The 23580-nt window shown below is 59.1% G+C and overlaps 1 protein-coding gene across 1 annotated transcript; it reads right to left on the bottom strand.

Moving 5' to 3' along the window:
- Positions 1–2620: 2620 nt before the first annotated feature.
- TMPRSS4 (transmembrane serine protease 4) lies at positions 2621–22427 on the bottom strand. The gene is made up of 13 exons (XM_054997944.1): positions 22163–22427; positions 15219–15695; positions 14072–14188; positions 13712–13864; positions 13221–13353; positions 10927–11028; positions 10247–10287; positions 9356–9515; positions 5176–5342; positions 4828–4923; positions 3951–4093; positions 3579–3728; positions 2621–3143 (listed from the first exon to the last, which is right to left on the bottom strand). The coding sequence occupies exons 1-13, from the start codon at positions 22425–22427 to the stop codon at positions 3132–3134; spliced, it is 2016 nt and encodes a 671-aa protein (XP_054853919.1). The 3' UTR covers positions 2621–3131.
- Between the last annotated feature and the right edge of the window lie 1153 nt (positions 22428–23580).

The raw sequence follows: 23580 nt of genomic DNA, 5'->3' as shown, positions 1-23580 counted from the left end.
GAGAGGCTTTTCCGTGGGGTGTGTGGCTCAGTAACGGAACAGCAGTGTGGCATGCAGAACGTCCCGGGATCAAACCTCGGCACCTCCAAATAAAGGGACCAGACAGGAGCTGGTGGGAAAGACTCCCACCTGAGGCCCTGCTGACCCGCTGCCCATCTGAGTAGACAAGACTGGCCTGGGAGTTAACTGGTATTCTATAACCACCCAACAGCTCTTGCCTGCGAGAGGAGAATCTTTTCTAGCCTGCTCTGAGATTGTGCCTCCAAGGAGAAGAAAAAGGAATCAAGCAGCTAATTCAGAAAACTATAGAATTTATTTAGACCAAATCTCTTCAAAAATGGTAATACAAAGCTCTAAGGAACCAGACTGTAACAGATGGGAAAACATGTAATGAATAAAGTAAAATCCTAGAGCTCAACTTTATTTCCAACAGTACTAATCTAGCAGAAGCAACGAGTCCCAATATAGGTTTGAAATCTACATTGTCATAATGTTTCACCAGTCCACGAGATCTGTATTGCAGAGAGAGAGGGAGAGATTCAGCTTTCTGGATGGAGTACCTGCGAAACAGAGGCGAGGTGGAGAGGGAAGCAATCTTACCCCCCCCACACACCTGTCTGTCTTTCCTCAGCTCTGCACCCATCTTTTATACTCTCTTGAACATACCTGCCCACCTCTCATCAACAGGGGTCATTTTGTAGAAAAAGAGCTGCAGGACATCATTAGCATAGCTCATTAGCATATGCCACGCCCCTTGCCATCACCAGAAGTGTATCATTAGCATAATTGATTTGATTGGGCCCAAAATGGCCAGGATTTGGCTGCTGCCAGACGGGGGAGTGTTCCCCCACCTGGCAGTGGCCTGATCAGGGCCGTTTTGGCCCCAATCCAGGCCGAAAAGGTCCATTTTCGGCATGTTTTGGCCTGCATAGGGCCCAAAATGGCCCAGATCGGGTTGGAGCTGGGCAGGGGAGTAGTTCCGCCACCCGGCCGAAACGGGCCCCCTAATGGCCAAAAATTGCCGTTTGGGCCTGGATCAGGGACGAAAGAGCCTGGACCAGCTCAGTACCGGGCAGGGGAGGGTTCCACCACCCGGCACCAACCCGATCCTGGGCGTTTCGGTCCTGAACCCAGTGGAAATGGGCCAAAAATGGCCTCTTTGGGTCCTGATCCCGGTGGAAATGGACCCAAAATGGCCCATTGGGCCTGAATTGGGGCTGAAACGGCTAGCACTGACCCAATCCTGGCCATTCCGGCCTGAATCCAGCAGAAATGGGTCCAAAATGGCCCAAAGTGGCCATTTTGGACCTGGATCAGGACCAAAATGGCCTGGATTGGGTTGGTGCCAGGGAGGGGAGGGTTCCCCTGCCTGGCACTGACCCAATCTGGGCTGTTTTGGCCCTGATCCAGGTCGTTTCAGCCCTAATTGAGGCCAAAATGACCCCAAATGGCTGAAAGTCAGGTGGGCTGGGCCACCTAACGTGACCGGTTGGGGGAACTGCCAGAACGGCGTTCTGGAGCGTTCCCCCTCAAAACGAGCCCTGGATTGACCTTTTACAGGTCTTACCATGGGTGGGTGGGTGGTCTGCTGCAGCCTGAGGCAGCTTCCTGTGGGTGTCAAGTGCAGGGCCAAGTGCCCCCCCCCATCTCTGCCAGTGCCAATGAAGAGCTTTGGGATGTGCAGACAGGGCCATGTGGAAAACTGGGAAAGCCGAATATTTCCGCCACCCCCTAGCTGGTTCTGGGCTGGTGTTGCTTCTGGCTGCTGTTCCGGACTGAGGGAAGCTAGATTGAGCCTCTCTGCAACCCCCAAGGGCCAGAAACAGCCAGGTTTGGGCTGAGGGATGGGCAAGGAGACAGTCGGAGCCACCGGACACCTGGGTCCCACTCCTGCTCTCGCCCTGGTTGTGCACTTTGGGGGTTTGGGGGGGCAGCATTTGGTGGCCTAGTTCTCTCCTCTGATTCCAGTGCAGCCACAGCCCCATGCCCAGTTCCATCCTCTTCCTATGGCAGAGGAAGAGGCTGTGATATGGAGAGGAAGGTGTGTGCATGGCGGGAATTCATGTGGTCAGGGCAGGATCTACGGTTGCCAGCGCCCAGGGCAACTGTAGTCAGGCTAGTTGCGCACGCGTTCCTGGCGCTGTGTGATGACATCACAGGAGTGATGTCATCACACTGCCCCCCTGCCCCCGCGGCAAGCCGGCTGTCCCGGTGCACCATGGAGCTGGAGGCGGTGGCGGCAGTGCGAGTGGCTCGGAGGCTGCCCGCGCCGTTCACCTGCCCCGTAGGACAAGGGGCAGCCAGCTTGCTGCGCGCCTCTTGTCCCAAGGAAAGGCGAATGGCGCATGCGGCCTCTGAGCCACTCACGCTGCCGCCACCGCCACCAGCTCTGCGGTGCGCCGGGACAGGCGGCTTGCCGTAGGGGCGGGGGGGGGGAAAGGCGAACTGTGCGGGCGGCCTCCCAGCCTCCTGAGGCAGGCAAAAGGCAGTGTGGGTGGCTGGGAGGCCGCCCGCGCCGTTCGCCTTTCCCCAGGTGAGCTCCCGGGGCTGGCAGCTGCGCCCGGTGCCCCCTCATTGGCGGCGCTGGGGGCAGACTACCCCCCCTGCCCCCCCGTTGATCCGGCCCTGCATGTGGTCTCACGTTGGGCCAAGCCCTGGCCCCCTCCCCAGTTCTGCAATGTCGAAATGTACCAGTAATTGCACAGACAATGCTGGAAGCGGGCTTCGGCCCCAGCTGCCCCAGCTTTCCTGAGCCAATGCTGCTTGCTTGCTTTCTGGCAAGAGAGGGGAGAGGCACCTGCCCCACAGAGCCAGGCCAGCCGCCCCTCGAAGGGGGGAAGCCTGGCCAGGGCCAGGCCAGCTGCTGTTCTGCTGACAGACGAGGTGAAGTTGAGCCAACCACCTGTCTTGCCCCACCGTTGCTTCTGTCCAGAAAAGGGTCCGGCACTGGGCGCACTGGATCCTACTGGCCTCCTCAGAACCAAGCCCCTGGCCCTGTGCAGGGCTCTGTCCCGCAGCCCTCCTTGGTCCTCCACGGGGACTGCAGCAGTGCAGGGGGGCCTTCCTGGCTCCAAAGGCAAGGCCGCTGCCTGCAGGGAGGATGAACGGCGCCTGGGACCCACAAGGGGGTTTCAGGACTCCGACTGAAAAGAAAAGACCCACATGAACTCCAAAATGAAAGAACACGCCCTCCCCCCGCAGAAGGGTCAGGGGGCACCTGCTGTCCCAGGTGACAATCTTTCTACAGTTGCCAACACTGGGTTGGGACATTCAGGGAGATTTTGGGGATGGGGTCTGGGGAGAGCAGGAGCTGGGGAGAGATCTCAGCGGGGCGTAGCACCACGGAGTCCATCCTTCAAAGCAGCTCTTTTCTCCAGGGGAACAGGGTCTCTGCAGTCTGGAGACCGGATGTAATTCTGGGAGACTTCCAGGCCTCACCTGGAGGTTGGCCAATCCTCTAGCAATCCTCTAGCAAACTGCGGTCGGCCTCACTGGCTCTTGTCCTCTTCCCAGCCAGCAACAGTTTCCACCTCCCGCCCCACCCCCGGCCAGAGCTCAGGGGAGAGAGCGGCACTGACCCTCCGGACAGTGGCGATCCAGTCCAAGTAGGCCTGGACTTTGGTGTAGACTCCAGGGGCGCTGGGGCTTCCACAGCCCTGGCCCCAACTGGCCACGCCCACCACACGCCAGCGGCCTTGCTCCCGCATCAGGGGCCCTCCGCTGTCTCCCTGGAGGGGAAGAGAGGATCAGCAACCGCACCCAGTGAAGGCATGGGACACGTCCGAGGTGCAGCTGGGTCAAGTGCCCCCCCCAAAAAACAGCTCAGCAGATTGTCCTGACTCTCAGAAAAGGAGAACAGAGCCCCAGCCCCAGCCCCAGGCCTGCCCTGGCTGCAGAGCTGCACGACGGAAGCAGGGCCCCCTCTTCTGCTGCCTCCGCAGCAGGCTGACCTGGCAGGTGTCCACCCCACCCTGGCTGAGGCCTGCACAGAGCATCTTTTCTGTGACATCCCCTTGATAGGCATCAGCTGCGTTGCAGGTCCTCCAAGCAATCAACTCCACCTCTGCCTGCTGCAGCATCTTGGACAGCCTGCCTGGAAAAGAAGTCAAAGCCTGAGTGGGCAGGGGCTGAGAGCAGCATCTCCTGGGGAAAGACTGGGAGCTGCAGTGGTCCAAAGGGGAGGGGTCCTGGACCGGAGCCACAGCCCAGTGGGGCCTGCACCAGCACCCCTGGCGCTGGGCTTCCTCCACCTGCAAGGAGGGCCCCCCCTGCAGGCATCCGCGGCCTCCTGCGGCCTCCGACTTCCCACCTGGGCCAGCCCTGGGGCTGCTGTCTGACTCCCATTGCTTGGCCCCTTGGGGCCGGCCTCAGCAGGATGACCAACTAGGTGGAGAAGGAAATTCCCTGTCCTTCCAACACAGGCCGAGTGGGGTGTTATTTACCAGGTGATCTTTTTTACCGTCAGGCCACGAAAAGCAGCCAGACCGGGGGGGGGGGGAGTTTTCCCACAGTTTGACTTTTGAAAAAGTATGGCCGGGAAGTCTTGTTGGTCTCTGCATGTCACTGGACTCCTATCCCGCCATTTCCTCCCAGGAAGCCTTTTAAAGGGCCAGGATGTTTTCTCCAGGTTTGCCGGCAAACGCTCATCCCGAGAGCGGAGGAAGCTGCTTGGCTGCCGTGTGTCTTCCCTGCTCAGTACGAAGCAGGCTGGATCTGAGACTCGAGGCCTGGCCTGCTGAGTCTGTGGTGCTCTGTTCTCATCCAGCTAGGCTGAAGTGGGGTGGGAAGGGACGGGGCAGGGGCAATATACCTTTGAAGCACACTCACCACCCTGTTGAGTGTAGCCCCAGCCTGTGACCCACAAGCGAGCCCCGGGGGCTATTTCTTCATCAAAGAAAGGCAGGCAGATGGGCTTGATTGACTCTGAAGAGAGAGAGGGTGGGAGGGACACAAGAGGAGAGTGGAGGGTCTGGCAAGGAGGGTGGCCAGCCCCAACCAGCTCGGGGGGGGCGCTCTACAAGGTACACGCACAGCACCCCTGCCTGGGACCCCAGCTTTTGCAGCTGGGGAAGGCTGGCCTTCCTTTACCCACCACTGCTGCCTGGCTGGCGATTGGCTGCTTTCCACCGCTTGCCCCCTGCCCTCTGCCCCAGGCCACAGTGGTGGTTCTCTCACCTGAAATACCCAAAGGGCTTTGCAGCTTGACCAGGGCGATGTCTTCATCCTTGGGAAACATGGACTTGATGTCGATGACGAAGACCTTCTCCACAGGGGCTGTCTGGGTGCTGGAGATGGTCGCAGAGCCACCTCTGACCTGCCATTGTTTAGTTACCTGGTAGGTCCTGAATATAGACTGAGAGTCACCAATTTGCTCTTCCTGTTTCACAGCAAGAGAAACTCTGGCCAAAGACAGACACTTGGCTACTATCAAACAAGTTTCTAGAGTGGTAGCAGATACATTTTCTCAATAAATATATCCATAAACTGACCAGGAAAAAAAATTCTGATTGATCAGCAGAAATGGGCATTCAATGTTTTGCCTAGTGTGTAGAGTATTGGCAGAATGAGTTAGTTTCGTAGCAAAGTTGCACAGTCAGGAAAGCGTGGAATTGTGTGGTGACACCTCCTCCAAGCCAGTGTATTGCAACAGATAAAACTTACTTTTATTGAAGTTTATTTGCACTCCTTGTATTCTTGTAGTAGTAGAAGAATAACACTATTCCCGATTACAAATGGGCAGCTGATCCGTCTGCACGTGAATGGGAGCAAGAGAGTCTGTCTCTTGGCATGGGAGAGCTTTGCAGAAAGTATTTTGCTTTTTGCAAGACCAGGAGGAGAGAGAGGAGCAAAGGGGCACAGGAAAAAGGAGATGGACAGAAGCTTCCAGATCAGACAAAGAGCAGCATTACACAAATAATAACAACAACAGCAGCAGCAGCAGCATTTGATTTATATGCCGCCCTTCAAGACAACTTAATGCCCACTCAGAGCAGTTTTCAAAGTATGTTATTATTGATGTATTGTCGAAGGCTTTCACGGCCGGAGAACGATGGCTGTTGTGGGTTTTCCGGGCTGTATTGCCGTGGTCTTGGCATTGTAGTTCCTGAGGAACTACTTCAGGAACTACAATGCCAAGACCACGGCAATACAGCCCGGAAAACCCACAACAGCCATATGTTATTATTATCCCCACAACAAAACACCCTGTGAGGTGGGTAGGGCTGAGAGACCTCCAGAGAACTGTGACTAGCCGGCTTCAAGTGGAGGAGTGGGGAATCAAACCCGGTTCTCCAGATTAGAGTCTCGCACTCTTAACCACTACACCAAACTGGCTCTCACAAATACACAGTCTGCTTCTAATGTAAACAGAAAAATAACGCTCCCCAGTGTCCAGGCAATCTGAGTTACTTCTGTTTCAACAGAGAGCCAAGCTACAAGTGATGCCTGACACAGGTTGGACACTTGTCAGCTTCCCTCAAGTTTTGATGGGAAATGTAGGCATCCTGGTCTTGCAGCTGTAATGGAGAGCCAAGCTGTAAAACCAGGACGCCTACATTTCCCATCAAAACTTGAGGGAAGCTGACAAGTGTCCAACCTGTGTCAGGCATCACTTGTAGCTTGGCTCAGAGAGGCCCACGATTGCCTCCCAATGCCTGCAGAGAAGGCTACTGGGCTCTTATGGGTGCAGGAACAAGAGATAATAAAAAGCCACTCCAGTAGTGAGCTGTCCAATCCTGAAGCACATCTGTGTGTGTGTGTGCGTGCGTGTGCGCGCGCGTCTGTCTCTCTCTGGTCTAGGTGAGATGCTCTTTGCACACATCTGCTTATCCTGCCGTGTTCTCATTGCAGAGGCAGAGCAGAGGGGGCCTCTCAAGGGAGGTGCTCTCCTACAGCCTGCCACAGGAGACCCCCGCCAGCCCTCTCCCCTGCAGCCCTGGATTTTGTGTGGCTCACACTCTGCACCACTCAGGGCGGCTGGATCGGGTCCCTCTTGCCTACGGAGCCCGCACGAGAGCGCCAGAAGAGCTTCTCTAAATCAGACCTGCAGTCCAGCATCATGCCACACAGCGTCCCTCTGAAGGGTCAACCACAGGGTGCAGAGGCCGAGGCCTTCCCCGATGTTGCCTCCTGGCCGGGGTTTCAGAGGTGACCTTCATTCCCCATGGCTAGTGGCCTCCAATAGACCCTCTCCTCCATGGCTCTGCCTTTTAAAGCCACCTGCACCTGTGGCCACCACTAAATCCTCTGGCAGTGAATCCCACCTTCTAAGCGTTTGTATAAGGAAGTATTTCCTTTTCTCTGTCCTGAATCAGCTTCACTGGATGCCCTTGAGTTCTAGTATTCTGGGAGAGAGGGAAAAAGTTCTCTTTGTCCCCTCTCCCTACCCTGTGAATAATGTTATCAGCCTGTATCAGGCACCCACCTTACACATCTCTTTCTGGACTGAAAAATCCCAGCCTCTCCAACCTTGCCTAATAGGAAAAGCAGCCCAACCGCCTCATCATCTCAGTTGCCTGCTTCTGTACTTTTCCCAGGCATAGCTTGATGAAACAGAAGTCCAGGGGCACCTTAAAGACGAACTACATTGATTTCAGCATGAGCTTTTGTGAGTAAGAGCTCACGTCTTCAGATATATTAAGAGGAAATAACTTTGGGAACTCTTAAAGGGAAGATTCTGGGGGGCAGAGCTGAGCTACAGAGATGCTTGGTGTGAATCTCATTATAAATCCTTCAAGAGTAATTCCCTGTGTTAGGAATTAATTGTTACGCATAATGGATGGTCAGCAATTCTAGCCTCTCTTGGGTTACAAATAAATAAAGGAGGTAGGAGAATTACAACTGACTAGGAAGGGTAACGGACATCAATACAGGGCTATTGTACGATAAAAATGTTAAGAACATCCCATTAAAGCTTCTAGAAAGTCAGTCCCGTGGAGTTATTAGAAATTGTACTGACTAAGGCAATTCAAGTATCTGCCTAAGCCAGAATGCGGACACCTGCCTGGTGCTTGAAGTTGGCATCAGCTGCCCTTCTCTGGGGCTCCTGCCACTGGCAGCCAGTCAGAGGGAGGGCCTTTTCCGTGGAGCCTCCCCACTCACGGACTGCCCCCCGCCCCCATGCCGGCATCCTCTGGGTCCTGCGGGGCGTTGGGATGGGGTGCTTCTGCTGTACTTCCTACCCTTTGTGGAACCTGATGGGTTCCTGCTTGGCTGGCGCTGGCATGTTGTGCCCAGGGTTGTACCCGGATTTTACTGTGTGTTGCTGGGGTAGAAAAGTGGCTTCAGCCCTGAGTGCTCCATGGGTCTGGCTGGGGCAGGGCCACCGCTTGCCTTCTTGTCTAGTTTGGTAAGAGAATGTGAGAACCGGAGACTTGGGTTGAGAGAGCAGGAGAAAGAGAAGACGGGCAGGGGACAGAAAGATAACGTGCAGGAGAGGGAAAGCGCGTTGCAAACTCTCAGCATGATGGCCCGACCAGGGAGGGCAGCCCTTTCACTCCCCTCTTGCCAAAATGGGCATCCGACGTGCACGGCAGTCATGCAAGGGGGACCCAAAGGTGCCAAATGGAGAGAAATTGGGGGGCCGAGTTCAGCCAATAGCCCGAAGATGAATATTGGAAGATGCAGAGGTATGACCCAAGGCGGCATGGGCAGGGGGGAGGAGAGCGAACTCCTGCACGGTGGAATGCCGGAAGGGAAGCCCCAGGCCTTGGGGGCAAGAGAGGCTGTTCCGTGCAACGCACAAAGCAAGGGGGCGGGGTGGGGGGGTGGGGGGAGCTGTGAATTCCCTGCATTGTGCAGGGGGTCGGACTCGGACTAACAGCCCTGGGGCCCCCTTCCGGCGCTGCATTTCTGACTCTGTCCTGCTCTTTCTGTCCCAGGGCTTGTCCCGCTTCCCGTCCTCACAGGCCCGTTTGCAGCCCCCGTCTTGAAGCTGGAGGGGAGAGGCGGGTTCTGAGAGGAGAGAGCAACGACTGAGCTAGGGAAAAGGAAACCTGAACAGGAAAACGTAAAGAGTATGTGGGGAGGGAATGTTTCACAGGAGGATGCTGTCCCTGCTCCCCTTGGTAGACAAACCTTTCACCTAGGGTTGCCAACCTCCAGGCAGGGCCTGCAGATCTCCTGGAATTACATCTGAGCTCCAGATGGCAGAGCCGGGTTCCCTTGGAGAAAATGGCTGCTTAGGAGGGTGGGCTCTATGGTGTTATACCCTACTGAGACCCCTCCCCCACCATCCCCAGGCTCTGCCCCCAAATTGCCAGGAATTTCCCAACCTTGAGTTGGCAACCCTTCTTTCACCCCTGTGCTTCAGGGACCCTCTACCCTGCTGGGCCCTAGGCAACCCCTCCTGACTCACCGGAAGCAGTGTGCGGCTGTCAGAACCCACCAGGGGTCGAGGAGGCTCCCTCCGCAGGCATGTTGCCCCCTGTGCTGCAGGCTGACCTGCCATGGCCAGCTCTCGATGGCAGCTGAACTGCCACCCACCACCCGGGGTGACCTTCGACTGTCTCCACAACCTGCAGCAAGAGGACACACAAACCAGAGCCTGGCCCAGCAAACAGCACAGTGGAAACGGAGCCACGGCCAAATTGGAAGGGAAGCCTGTGTGGGGCTCTTCGCTTTAAGGGCAGTGCCCCCCCCCCCACTGCCCACAGTCCAGGCACATCACCAAACAGCCCAGCACTCTCTTCCTTGGTTCAGGGGTAGATTAAACATTGGGGAGGAGGGTCTTCCAGCTGCCAAAGGGGCACCATTCCATCTGCTGGGAGAGAAGGCGAGTCCTGACTGTCTTGGGGCAGAGGGGCTTGGGATCTCAGGGCAAGGAACGGTGCTCCCCCCCCCCGCCCCGAGGAGAGGGGCTCTGTTGAAACCACAGCGGGGCCCCTGGTCAGTAACAAGCACCAGCGCCTCTGGTAGGGTTGCCAGCTCCAGCTGGGGAAATTTCCAGAGATCTGGATGCGTGTGTCAGGGGGGGGGATGGTGAATGTGGGGTGTGGGGTGCCACAGGATAGTGCACAGGGCGGTGGATCTTGACTTGCATCTCAGGGGAGCTTCAGGCCCCACCTGGAAGTCGGCAACCTCCCCCTCGGGCCAAGCCAAAGGCCCTGCCTCCAGTGCAGCCGGGTGAGAAGACCTGCTGCGGCAGCTCCCCCTCCCCCCCCACGCGCTGTGCCCCAGCAGCAGAGGGCCACAGCGCCAGTAAAGGCCGGTGGTGCAAATCCTGTCCAGCCACCAGCATGACACTCACTCAAGCAGACGAGGGAAACCACGCGGCCCGAGAGGCACGGCCTGTAAGAGAGGGGCCAGGTCAGGCAGAAAACGCTGCACGGGATGGGAAACGCTTCCCTCCACAAGGCCCTGGACGCTCCCGCTGGCCGGCGTGGCGGGAGCCTTCTGCTGAGGCTGCAATACTGGCCCTGCTTGCCAGAGCAGTCCTCAACTTTGCCGGGCCTTGTCTGGTTTTCAGGAGCTTGGCAGGGAAAGAGTCCCTTGGCCACCCACCCTCGTGTCTCCCCCAACGTTTTCAGGAATGTGGGTGAGCAGCTGCAGCCTCCTTCCAGCTGGTTCTGGCATAAGAAAGCTCCTGTGGAGCCTCGGTGGCCCCCTGGGAATCTCTGCTGCTCGCTCCAGGGCACCTCAGTGCCCTCAAGGGCCTTCTTTGGCCTCCCGTCATCCTCAGTGAGAAAGGGATAAAGTCCCAGGTGGGGGAGCAGGAGGGCTGGGGCAAAACCTGGTGGCCCGCCTTTCTTTTGTTAAACGGGGATGGGAAAGGCTTGGGAGCATGCCATTTTGGGAATGCTTTGAAGGCAGAAAAAAGCTCTCAGGAGCCCAGAAGCCTGTGCTGGGCGTGGACCCTCCTGTAAGAGGAGAGCAGGTCCCCTCTCCCTCCCTCCCTCCCTCGGAGACCCACCCCCTGCTGTGCCTCACCTCCCAGAGTCTTGCCAGCGGAGCTCCCCGCCCTGCAGCATCACCTCTTGGAGGAGCAATCCCTGAGCATCTCCAGTCGCCACAGCCCTGAAGGTCGGGGTGCTGCAAAGCAGGCAACAAAAGAACCTCCACGTTGTCACAGGCGTGGCCAGGAAAACGGCGCAGCAGTTGCTGGCCTTGGCGCCAAAGACCACAGAGGATGCTTTTGTGGGCCCGAATCTGTGCCCAGTAGCGGGTCTGCTGCGGATAACTTTGTACGGTGTTTGAAATTATAAGTAATTAGTTAGCCAAGAACATGGATCCTATCAGAGGGGACAGCTGGCTGTTGTCGGAAGATGATTTTAAAAATCATACTCTTTTAAGTTAGTCCTTGTTCAAGTTGTAAATAAAATTAAGTTTTAATAAAAAAGAAAATGGAGGCAGGATTCTCTAGTAATGTTTTTATCTGAGTACTACATCCCAAAAAAGCCACAAATCTCTCACCAGGATGAAGTGAACTCGACACTCCACCTTGGGCTTCTGAAATGCACGCCTGGGTCAGAATCAGGCCCAGCCAGGGTCACCTGGAGCAAGAGGCACACAGGCCAGAATGGCCAAAGGCCACTCTGGGCAAGCTTCTGTCCTGCAATGGGTGCTGGCACACTTAAGGCCCTGCGGGCACCAGGTCCCTGCCCCCAAATCAGAGAGGCTGCCCAGAAGCACATGCCACCGCATGCCCCCCCCCAACATTGTACTCCACTCAACCCAGCCATTGAAGGCAACTGTGGAGATCTTTTCTTCTCTGCACTCTTGGGAGGGTTTGGAACAACCCCAGTGGTGGGGGGCTCCACTCAAGCCCACGAGGGAAGAGGTTGCTCCTGATCTGCTCAGAAGTTCCCAAGTTCTGGGTCGGAGTCCACCTCAGATGAAGCCTGAGGCATGACGTGCATCATGCTTTGGTGCTGCTCTCAGCTCTCCTTGGGCTTTCCCTTGGGCCAGAGAGCTCAAGGGCCAAGTGCGTGCAGGGGCAGGCTGGCCCCTGTGCTCTGCTTGCTTCAGACTAAGCAGCCAGAAGGCGAGGAGGAGGCAAATCTGGCGGGGACTCTCCGCCCTTTGCTGGCAGGCCAGTGCTTGGAGCAGAGGGCTGCAGCAGCAGTTGGCAAGCGGCCCGCTGCAGATCCTTGGCTGCAGTGCAGAGAAGGACGCCGGCAGGGGGCCGAGAGGAGATGGTTGGTGCCTTCCAGTAAGGAGGGGAGGAGACAGGAGGAGGAGGAGGAGGAGAGAGGACTGCCCATCACTCCTGCTGAGACTCCTCGACCCCTGGAGAGGGGAGAGAGTTTCTCTTCTGCCCGGGGATGGGGCGAGGCGGCATGCTGGAAGCAGGAGGAGGAGGAGCTCCTCATTCAGTCCGGCCTGGCCTGGCCAGGGGTAGGAGACCACAGGAGAGAAGGCAGAAGCCAGCCCGAGGAGAAGCTTCCCCTGACACGGAGGTCTTCCTGGAGGCAGGTGGGGAAAGCCTCGCCTCCCTCTTGCGGCCTGTTTTGCAGGGAGCTGCTGATGACCCAAGAATGCTGCAGGGAAAAGGTGACCTCCCCTTGCAAGCTCCGGGGGCCCTGCAGTGTCCTGCTGGCCCAGAAACAGCCGGGGGTTCTGGGAAATGCGTGCTGGATCCAGGGCGAAGGTGGATTGGGGCCACTGACACATCCAGCACAAAAAGGGGGTCAGCAGGGCCCCCACACCTTTGATCCGTAACAGTTGCACAGAAGGGGTCCTTATTTACTTGCTTGCTTGCTTACTTTATTAGGCCCCTCCCCAACGGGGACCCAAGCGGCTCCCACCGTTTCCCTCTCCCCCTCCATTTTATCCTCACAACAACGCCCTGAAGCACATTCGGCTGAGAGGCTGTGCCAGAGAGACGTCTCCGGAGCAGATGCAGGGGACGGGCAGTAAGTCAGAAGGGCACACCCGGAGAACCTTTTCTGTCTGTAAAAGCGTGCGAAGCCCTTCCTCGGCACGGTCAGGAGCCCATCTCCCCCCAACACGTGCCATTTTGAAGGGGAGTGTGGGGACACACTGGGGTCTCCCCCAGCCCAGCCCCAATTTAGCGCCATGCAGAGGTGAGAAAAGTGGCCCCTGCTAGACTCCCCATCTGGGAGAGGCCGGGGACGGGGGTGCCTTCAGCCGGGGGGTGACACTGGACACCGGGGGGGGGGGTGTCCAGTTCTGCGGATGTGGCCTGTGCTTGTGCCTCAGGGCATCACTTGTTTAAAAGATCTGCGAGCCCACCTTTCCCCTAGGCAGAGAGAGCCACTCACCTGCCACCGTACCCCATTTGCTTGCAAGCTTCCGTTGCCATGGCGGAGTCGAAGGAGTCGTGGCAGGCCCAGGCCCAGTCGCCCGTCTCTTTGTCCCGTACCTGCAGGCCTGACTGGTCCTGGGAGAGGCGGACTGGGGAGAGAGGCACCCCGGACTGGCACCAGGGACCAGCCGGCGGAGACAGCCCTAGCAGGACCCCTGCCGAGGGCAGCGTGGGGCTTTGTCCGCTGCAATCCTGCTTCCAGCAAGGAAGGGAGACTGCACCTGAGGGCCTGGGGGGGGCACGCTCCCACTCCCTGTTGGAGCGGCCCCTCTCTGTAGCCCTTCAGCCCTACCGGCTCTGACCTCAGGGGGAGGGAAACACAGCAGTGCCCTGAGCGAGCGGGAGCCCAATGGAGCCCCCCCCTCTGGAGCTGTCCCTGCCTGAGGGAGGCCCCCCCCCCGCTCAGCTCTGCTCCAGCCACAGCCTGGGAGCACCCGAAGGACTCACCTCCCACAGGGGGGCCGTCTGGCGCCTGCAGCACACAGCCAGCTTCGTCCTCCCCCCAGGCGCAATCGAGGTGCCCATCGCACAGGAAGTCCAGGGGGATGAACCTGAAGGTCTGGCCACAGAAGAAGTAGTAGGGCTCCAAGGCCACCTTGACTGGAAGGCAAGAGAGTTGGGGGGGGGGGAGATCTGCTAGGAGGGCTGGGGGTGGGCTGGGAAGATGGGTGCTCTGGGAAGCTGCCGCCCTGGAAGAGCGCTCGGGTCAGGCCTGGCGCTGCTGCCCTGCCTGGCCCGGCCGCCAGAGGAGGAAGGCCCGCTGCCCCTCTGCTCTGCGAGGAGGAGGGGGCGCAGGAGGGCTCTTACCTAGGAAGGCCGTCGCGCACAGCACAGCGACGCCCAGGAGGGCAACGCCGAGGGCGAGGCCGCAGCGCTTGCAGGCGGGCTTGGCCGAGGCCGGCTCCTTGCGCGCCAGGGCAGCGCCTGCGAAGAAAGAGCCAGGCTGAGCCACCGGCGAGCAGCGCCCGTTCCCTCCGCCGAAGGGGGTGGGCGGCTGCCACGCACGCGCAGAGCGCCGTCCGGAATAGGAGGCGCCTCGGGGCAGGGCGCCCGGCACCTGCTGGGGCCTCACCTCGGCTGTGGAGGGGCCGGCGGGCATCTCGGTCCTGGAAGGCAAAGGGGGGCGGCTCAGAAGGGAGGCGGCTCTGGCCGGCCAGGACGGCAGGGAGACGGGGGGGGGGGGGAGAGCGGACCGGCGGGTGCGCCTGGGGTTCGACGGCTGCAAACAGCCGGATGCGCTCCCGTTTTCCTTTGGGAGCCGCCTGGAGCAGCTCTCGGAAGAGACGGCCAGTCCACGGTCTCATCTTGGCAAGGCCGGCGAAAGGCTGGCCGGGCGGGACGGCGCCCTGCCCCGTCGGGACGGCGCCCTGCCCCGTCGGGAGCCTGGAGCTCCGCGGGCGCCGGAAAGCCAATGCACAGGGCCGCTCCGTCGGCGCGGCCTCTGCGCGGCGCCCGAGGGGAGCAGCCCTCCAGAGGAAGGAAGGCTGCTAGGAGACGGGGAGGGCGCCAGGCGGGCCCGCGAGGCCCACGCCCGCCGCAGCAGCGCCGGCTCTCCCTGCTCGCGCCAGGCCGCCGCGGCCCTCCGGCCTTCGCCATGGCAGGTACGACTGCGGCTCTGCGCCGAGCGACGGGCAGGGGTTCGCCGCGCCGGAGGGACGCCCTCTGGGCGAGCCAGGCCGCCGGCAGACTCCGGGCCTCGGCCTGGCGCGGCGGTGGGGCGGGCGCGGCACAGCGGGCGCTTCCCCGCGCTCTGGGGCACAGGAAGGCCGCACCTCGGCGGCGGCGGGAGAATAGCCTTCGCATTCCCTTTCGGCCGGTCCTCCCGGCGGAGCCTCGAGGGGGATTGGCTCCAAGCCGGTCGCTCGGACTGCCAAGACCTCTGCGCTGGGGCTGGGCTTGAAGGATGCGCGCAAAAGCGGCGCCAGAACGGCAAGATGGGGCAGACTCGACGTACCATCCTTCGGGGAGGCGCTGGAGTGCAGCGAAGGGAGGGGGCGAGGAAGCCCCTTCGAGCAGCGGCCTCCGGAGCTGGCCCCCGTCCTCGAGGTCGGTACTCCGAGCTTTTCTGCTTTGTCCTCCCCTGCGACGATGGAAGCGGGCCGGGGGCGCCACCTCCGGCAGGCCGTTACCTGCTGCGGAGGCCTCCGCGGAGAACGCGCGCGCCGGGGCGGCTCTCGCTGGTGGCGCCTGCGGAAGGCTTTGCCGTCGTGGCAGAACCCGGCCGAGAGGCGGCCCGCGGGAACTGGTGGGCCGGGTGCCGTCGAGGGCGTTGCTGCCCTCTCTTGGCTGCGCGCTGCGGCACTTCGTGCCCGAGGAGAGCCTCGAGAAGGAGGGAGGCGGGCGGAAAGGCGGGCCGCCGGACCCTCGCTCGGGCCGGGGAAGAAGAGGGGCGCCGGAGGGCACGGCTCAGGCGCAGGGGGCCAAGTGGCGCCTGTACTCGGCCCGTCGGGAGAGGCAGACGCGCGTCAGGAGCGCGAGGAGCAGCAGGCCCGGTGGGACGCGAGCCGGGCAGGGGCAGCGTTCCCGCCGGCGACGGAGAGAATGCCAGCTCTGGCCCGTCGGCGGGACCCGGTTCTGGGAAAGGGTCGGGCCAGAGGCCGTTGCGCAGGCTCGTGCGTGCCGGGTTGGGGCCGCTGGGGACGGAGCAGCCGCCCTCAACGGGCCGCCCGCGGGCTCTTCCGCGCAGCCCCCCCTCCACGAAGAGGGGTGTGCGGGGCGCTGCCTCTTTCCCGGCGCGGCTTCGATGCGGGACTGAGGGGCAACCCGGAGGGGGGTCTCCCTCTGCGGCTGGAGCGGCAGCTGGGCTTGGCCCCGGGCTGGGCTCTCTTGGCCTTGCCCCAGCCGACGGGCCTGGGTCCCCCGACGGCTTCTCTGCTCCGGGTCAGCTTCTAAGCGCCAGAGGCCGCTGCCTGGGGGGGGGGCGCAGTTTGGCAAGTTCAGAGCCACGGAGGCTCACTGGAAGCCTGGCGTCTGGAGGGAGGGCTTGGGGGCTCCCTCCCCCTCTTGGATGGGGCTTGGCCGGGCTTCCTGGCACACAGATGGTGCCTGGCTGCTGCCCTCCCCCCTGCCTTTGTTTATCCACCTGCCTTCTTATAGAGACATTTTTTGGCTTCCATTGTACAATATATTTCTTTGGGATATTTCTCGGAATCCCTCCAAGTCAGATTGTCTGGGCGTGCATAGTTTGCTATAAGGCGTTTTTATTTTGTTATTGTGCCAGGACTGAGCGGGAAGGGTCCTTTCTCAGTGGGTCAGTCTAGATGTTCTCACTCAGCAGGTACCAACACAATGGCAGCCAGTTACCAGGGTGCCTTGCAAGGAAACCTTAGCCCAAGGGCAAAGAAAGCCAGCATGCTGTAGCGGTTAGAGTGCTGGCCAGGATCTGGGAGACCTGGGTTCGAATTCCCACTCTGATATTGGAAGCTTTCTGGGCGACATTGGACCGGCTGCACACCCTCCGTCTGCCCTACTTCCCAGAATTGTTGTGAGGATAAACTGGAGGAGAGGAGAGTGATGTGGCCCCCTTGTGCCCCTGGTGGTGAGAAAGGTGGGGTCTAAATACAGTGCGGAAAGGCACCTCTCCCCCTTCCCACCAGAACAATTCCTGTAGGCGCTCCCTGCGCCCCCGCCCTTGCAACTCAGGGCGAAACAGCTCCGGGGCTTAAGTTGCTACATGGATGAGGATTCCAGGCTCTCTCCCTGGGGGAGGCGGGAACCCCCACCCCCAGTAACCCATCAACAATCCATGTCTGTCCAAGGCTGAGCCACTGGGCACTCTGTTAATGCCCCTTGGGGCCTGGCCAAAATTTGGTGGAGAGCTTGTCCCAGCCAGCAGCTTGGGGAGACATAGACCAGGCAGGACCTTCCCTTCCCCCTGGGTCCCAAGGGCTGCCAGTCAACAGGCACTTCCCCCTTGCTGTTCTCTCCTCGCCTGAGCTGTGCCAACTGGCTTATGCAACACCTGCTTATGATTACCTGCGAGAGAGGAGGGAAGCGCTGATGCCCCTGCAGGGCACGAACAGCCTATTGTTGCCAGGGAGCCCCAGAATGCATCTGGCACAAACTCTGCCCTGCCTGGTGCCAACCGAACTTCTCAGCCACGCAATGGAAGACGGGGGTAGCTCCCTAAGAGGGCCGCGGCTCAGCCTTGAGTCTCCTGGCTGAGCTTTTGAGCTCCGGCTCTTCTCTCATGCAATTACTCCTTTGACTGCCACGAGGACGTGCAGCACATGAGCTCATTCAAGTCATTACCCTCCTCATCTACAGTCTGCCTTTCTCACTGCGACCCAAGGCGAATCACAGTGTGTAAATCAACATAATCAGCAGCTGAGACATTCGACAAACAATGCAGAAATGTGAAAACACCGGAAATCCAGAGCCGATACTGTGCTGAAACAGAGAATAAGCAACTTGACATGAGAAATGACATGGAAACTACTCAGTAAGCAACAGGCAGTACGCAGTCAAATAGTCTACAGTCCCTATCCCTTTATCAAAGTATTTCTCTGAACCATTTCCTTACGCCACAGGCCTATTACTTGCATAAAAAAGCCTCTTGAATAATTCAGTTTTGCATCATTTGAGGAAAGCCCGGAGAGAGGGGCTTCCCTGATTTTTTCAGGCAGGCTGTTCTACAAGGCGGGGGCCTTGACAGAGGACATGCATGTGTGGGCACCAGTTGATCTTGCCCACCTGCAGAAGGCCCTGCTCAGATGAGTGAAGCTGCCACGGAGGAGCACCGGGGGGGGGGGGCTGTGCCATAGATGTGACGGGCGAAGGCCAGGAAGGGCTTTGTACGTGATGGCCAAAATCAGGAACTGAGCCTGGTAACTGATGGGCAGCCAATGGTGTGGCTGCAGAAAGGCAGTGATGGCGCCTGAGCTGTGCGGCTGCTGACCATAATCGGTCAGATGGCTGGTTGTGCCCATACGACAAGTGGTCGACTGAATCGGTACAGTGGCCTGCTGCAAGCCCCCTCTGATCCCATGGCAGGGAGGGTGACCATCTCCGTGTTCTTCCGTGACCCACGCTGAGTGGAACCTCCCTGTCCCCAGGGAGCCTACCTCTGAATCCCAGCTGCTGGGGGACATGCAGTCTGCGGGCTTGTGGCCTTTGTGCCTTCCCTGCCTGTGAAGTTTCCAGTCCTCTGGCTGAGCACTGTTGCAAACAGCATGTGGAAGCAGATGGAGGCTCGGCTTATTATTTTATTTTATTTTGGGGTGGGGCCCAATATCTGGCCCATGGACAGAGGTCCTTTTTGACCTGCCTGCAGGGCTTTATTTGCCCTTTGTGTGGCTGAGCTCCCAGTGTGAGTGTCTTGTTCAGGGACAACAGAGAACAGCCTGCTTGGGTCATGTAACCCCCCCCCCCGCTGCTTATTCTTTTCTTCAACAAATCCTGCCCTAGAGGCTTCCAAGGCAGCAGTCACAATAATGAAACTGCAGAAACACAAATGATTTCTTGACTGTCAGAGACAGTCAGTGGACCTGACTGGGGAGAAAGGCAGCCATACAAATTTCGTCAAAAGACAAATACAACTCAAGAAGCCTAGAAGAGGCACGCTGTATGGAGCACAGCTCAGCCACCAGTCTCGGCGCTTTCCTCTGGCACCTGAAATTAGAGGGCACCGATCAAGCAGCTGCGGGGAAGGGAATTCCACTGTGTGAAGGGGCCACTGCAGAAAGGGCCTTGTCCCTAGAGAACACCTAGGTAGAGGCCTGTGGAGCAGGTCTCCTGTTGGCAGGTGGGCTTGTATGGGAGCAAGTGGCCCTTGCAATCTGCTGGCCCCGGACTGCTTAGGGCTTTAGAGATAACGGCTAACACTTGGACTTGGGCTCAGAAGTGAACACAGGAGGAGTTCTTTTAATACAGGTCAGGTGTGTTCCTGGGCTGCTGACCAGCCCAGATGTGAGCTTGGCCCAGTCAGCGGTTGTGCTGCTGTGTTTTGCATGAACTGAAGCTGCTGAGCAGTCTTCAAGGGCAGCCCCAGATACAGGATGTTACAACAGTCATCTTTGGATGCAATCAGAACATGGATAACGGTGGGCAGGTCCTCAGGGGAGCTGGAGGAGGGGGTTTAAGGTTCGTACATCTGTGAGCTCCTGCACCTCTCTCTGGAGAAAGGAAGCTTTGTGTCCGTGTCAGCAGAGAAACCCTCTGGCAACCTGGGGGCACTGCTGGCCTTCATGAGCACGTGACTCTTCTGTGTGGCCAGAAGGAAGACAAAGTTATTAATGGACAGTCCACTTTTGGGCACCAGCAGGAAAGAAGCCTGTCTTAAGCTCCCCCATTTAGTCTTCCCTCCTGGCCTGCCGGGCTTTGGCTGCCTTCAAAGGGGGCTTCCCAAGCCATTGTATTGGCAGTGGGAGGTGCTGCCTGGGTGGACTGCGCCCAGCTGACGGGACCTGCCCAAACACTGTTTTGTGTGCGTGTGGTAGCAGCAGCAGCAGGAGACGGCAGTGAAGTGGCGGGGGGGGGGGCAAAGTGCCAGTGGGCCCTGGATGACACCTCTGAAATGAGAGCGGGGCGGGGCGGGGGGGAGAGCCAGGCAGAGTTCCTGCTTAAAGCCAAGGAATTGTAGGGACCTTAGAGCTGGACAACGGAGCATGCTTCAAAGTGTGGAAAGGGAACCATCCCTTCAGCAGGAGGACGCAAACCTGGCTGGGCTAAATGCTCAGCAGACAATTGCCCAAGGGCACAGGATCTTTCAGGAGAAGTGCCCCCCACCCCACGGCCGCAGGGTGGCCCCCCACTGCCGCTGCACGCAGCACGTTTCCCCTGTCCATGTCAGTTCTGGACCAGAGCCGCCCCTCTTGCAGCAAGCACAATGCCAGCCCGGGAGGGGGGGGCAGCGGCAGCCAGGGGCATCGGGGTTCCTTTGGGGGCTGGCCAGGGCCTCTCCTGGAGCCCCAGTTTTCGACCTGCTTCTGTACCCAGCAGTGAGTGCTGCACACTGCTTGACCCTCAGCCCAGCCCTGAAGTTGTCGGATGGGACTTGTGATGGCAGCAGTGTAACCGGACACTCCTCTGCCATTGCCTCTTGCTGAGACTGCGTGAGTCACCCCCACACCTATTTCCAGAAAGGGACACTGCTGGGGGGGGAGCTGCCCCCTCCTGCCCCTCCACCCCCCTCTGCACCTTCAGTGCGTGACTCAAGACTTGGGGGCAGCGAGGCCACTGCAAAGAGACTGTGGGCACCCCGGATTTATTTACCTGAAACCCCGCCTTTTCCCCTAGTGGGGACCCACAGTGGCTTACATGGGTCTTCTCTCCTCCATTTTATCCCTACAACAACCCTGTGAGGTAGGTCTGCTGGAGAGGGTGTGACTGGCCCAAGGTTACCCAGTGAGCTTCCACAGCAGGGTGGGGATTCGAACCTGCGTCTCCCAGATGCCAGTCTGACCCTCTAGCCACAGATGGGGAAGGGGGGTTGAGTGGGATTGGGGCCCAGAGGCTCCAGGAAGCGCCAGGAGAGGTCTTGGGAGGGGGGTCCCTAGGCAGACCCAATAGTGTGTGTGTGGGGGAAGGCTTGCATTCTCCGACATGGGAAGATTCCCCAGAAACACCCCCCCCCCGCCGCCTGTCCCAGGAGCTGAGCCTGCGAGCCCTCCATGCTGTTGCTGCAGCAGTGAGGGGGGAGGGACTCCTTCCAGTGCAAAGGTGGCCCTTTCCCCCCTGCACGCCCCCCCCCGCCCGTGGGAAGAAGCGCTCTTGCCAGCGCTGCCGCTGTATTCTGGGCCAGCCAAGCCCCTTGGCGGTTGTGATGGCGGCCACCCATCAAACCCAAGTCTGGGGCTTGGACAGTGGAGGGGCCCACCCCAAAGGGTCAGCCCTTTTAGTGGCGGTGGGTGAATGACTGCAGCCTAGCCAGTTTTCAGCTGCTTTGGCCATTTCCGCCTGCTTCTAATTTGCTTGAGGTCAGCCTTCCTTCTCCCCTCCCAGCTTAGTCAGCTGTGGCAGCTGGAAGGTAAGACATGGCTCACTGCAGAAATCTCAGAATTAAGAAGAGAGGGTGCTGGGACCTGGGGCACCCACCCTCCATTGCTGGATGCATCACCCAGCTGCTCTGTAAAGGAGCCTCAGGTGGCGCACACCTTGGGCATGGGGTTTGGGGGCTTTTGGAGGATGAAAGCTTAGCGTTTCCATGGAAGTCTGCAAATGTTTCGTCCTGATTAGCCCTGGGGAAATAACTGGCAAGCCCCGCACCCTCCTGGCAACTAGAGAAAGGCCTCGCTGCCCAGGGTTCCTCCCTCACTGCTGCTCTGCCTGCCATCCCAGAAGCAAATCCACCAGTGTCAGCTGCTCCGGCTGGTTACAGCTTTGGCTTGGAAAGTGAAGCCCTGGGTCCAAATACCCGCCCTGGGCCAAGCAGTGTCTCTTAGCCCAGCCTGCTTCACAGGATGGTTGTGAGGATAAAGGAGTCAGGCAGGATAAAAATTTAAGACAGAAACCCTCTCTTGGCTGGTGGGCCGGGAAAGCCTCCTCTTTTCAGTCCGGGTCTCCTCCAGCTGGCATGTCCTTTCTGAGCGGGCTGTCAAGCGCCTGATTTTCCAAGGTGCCTCGCCCCACTACTGGGAGGGAAGGTGAGGGCGGCTCCCTGTTGGCAGAGATGTCCTCCTGTGCCCTTGGCCCCACCTGTCCCTCCCTGCCCTCTTTGTCAACTTGGTGAGGCTCCAAGCACAGGCTCCCGCCCACTTGCTCTGTGTGTGAAGCGTTGGAGGGCTGATGGGGGGGGGAGAGTGGCGTGCCAGGAGGCCTGGGGTTTGCTTTCCTTTCAGTCTACGGCGGTCAGGTGCATACCAAAGGGCTCGCTCATCAACTCCTTGGCTCCCCGTCACGAACAAGCTTCCTCCATTCTCACGGGGAGAGAGGCCGGGGGGGGGGGGGGCCTGGCTCAACAGCAGAGCGCCTGCTTGGCACGCAGAAGGCCCCTGGTGGAAGCTCCAGCTCCAGCCAGCAGCATCTCCAGCGGCGAGACTCGAGCAGCAGGGGATGTGGAAGCCTCTCCTCGGCCTGAGACCCCGGGGAGCCACCACCAGCCAGGGCAGGCCAGGCTGACCTTGAGAGGCCAGGCACCATCCAGGTGCGGAGGGGAGCTCTCCCAGAATCCCCAGTTCCCGTGGAGGACATGGCTGCTTGCGGGGCGGGGGGACGATGACTCCATGGTCCCTGCCCAGGCTCCACCCCCGAATCTCCAGGAATTCCCCAACTTGGAGGTGGCAACCCTACTCCATGATGAATATCAGGGATCGCAGCAGCAAAGGGTTCGGCATGGCTGCTTCCTCCTCCCTCACTCCCTTTCCTTTCTAGGAACCACTCCCTGAAGGCAGCACTGAGAGGGCATTAAAATTTTGGGAAAGGAATGGGGGGGGCAGCATGGGGCACCCCTCCTGGAAGAGTTTGTCCTTTGTATTCCCAGCACAGTATTCCCTCCCTCGAGGGAGGGAGTCGGTCCCTGGCAGCCTCCGTGCCACACCGGCCTCTCTGCTCCACCAGCAGGTTCTTCCCAGCAGCCCCTTTCGTAAGAAGGCAGCCTGGGCGTGCTCCGGTTCTCCACGCAGTGCTCCGAGTGCTGCTGCTCCTTGTTGGAGAGGCAAGTGACTCTCCAGCTGCACCCAGTGACGGGTGAGCAAGTCTCTCTGTCATAACAGAGAGGACCTCTGGATGCCCTGAGATCTGCTGATTCAACCCCAGCTGACTCAGACTGCTGTGGGGAGGAAGGGAGGGAGAGACAAGAGCTTTACAGGAGGGGTCTCTTTTAAAAACATTCCCTCCACATGGCCATAGACCCTGATAGCCAAAGAGGATCCATCTCCCAGTCTTTGCCTCCTGACTTCTGACCCCCTCTTTGCTGCCCGGTTTGCCTCTTCTGGCTCCCTTGAATAACAAAGTTGGCATGGAAAGGAGCTGTGGCTTGGAGGGCTGCCTGCCTATTTGTCTTCCCCCAAGAAGGGGCATCCTAAGAGCCAGAGCCGGAAGCAGAGTTTCGCCATGTGACAGGGGAGGGTCCAGAGTTCCTCCTTGTTTAACCCTTTCCAGATGCATGCTAGCAAGGGAGCTCTGCACATGCCTAGAGGCATTCTTGCTTTTATTCTTGCTCTGCATTTTTATACCAGTTCTGGACAGACACCAGGACAATGAAGTCCCTGCACATGTCCCTGAGGCAGGGGCTGGCCTGCAAACCCTTTGATCCAAGTGTGACATGGGTGCCTCGTATGTACCGCTAGATCTTGGCGCCACCCCTTTGCTTCAGACATGCTCAGTGTGGCACGTGCGTTCATCCAGTTGACTGTTCCTTTGTACGAGCATTTTGTTAC

Source organism: Eublepharis macularius, chromosome 14 (genome assembly GCF_028583425.1).
Source record: "Eublepharis macularius isolate TG4126 chromosome 14, MPM_Emac_v1.0, whole genome shotgun sequence".
Lineage (NCBI taxonomy): Eukaryota > Metazoa > Chordata > Lepidosauria > Squamata > Eublepharidae > Eublepharis > Eublepharis macularius.
This window is presented reverse-complemented; position numbering and strand designations above follow the sequence as displayed.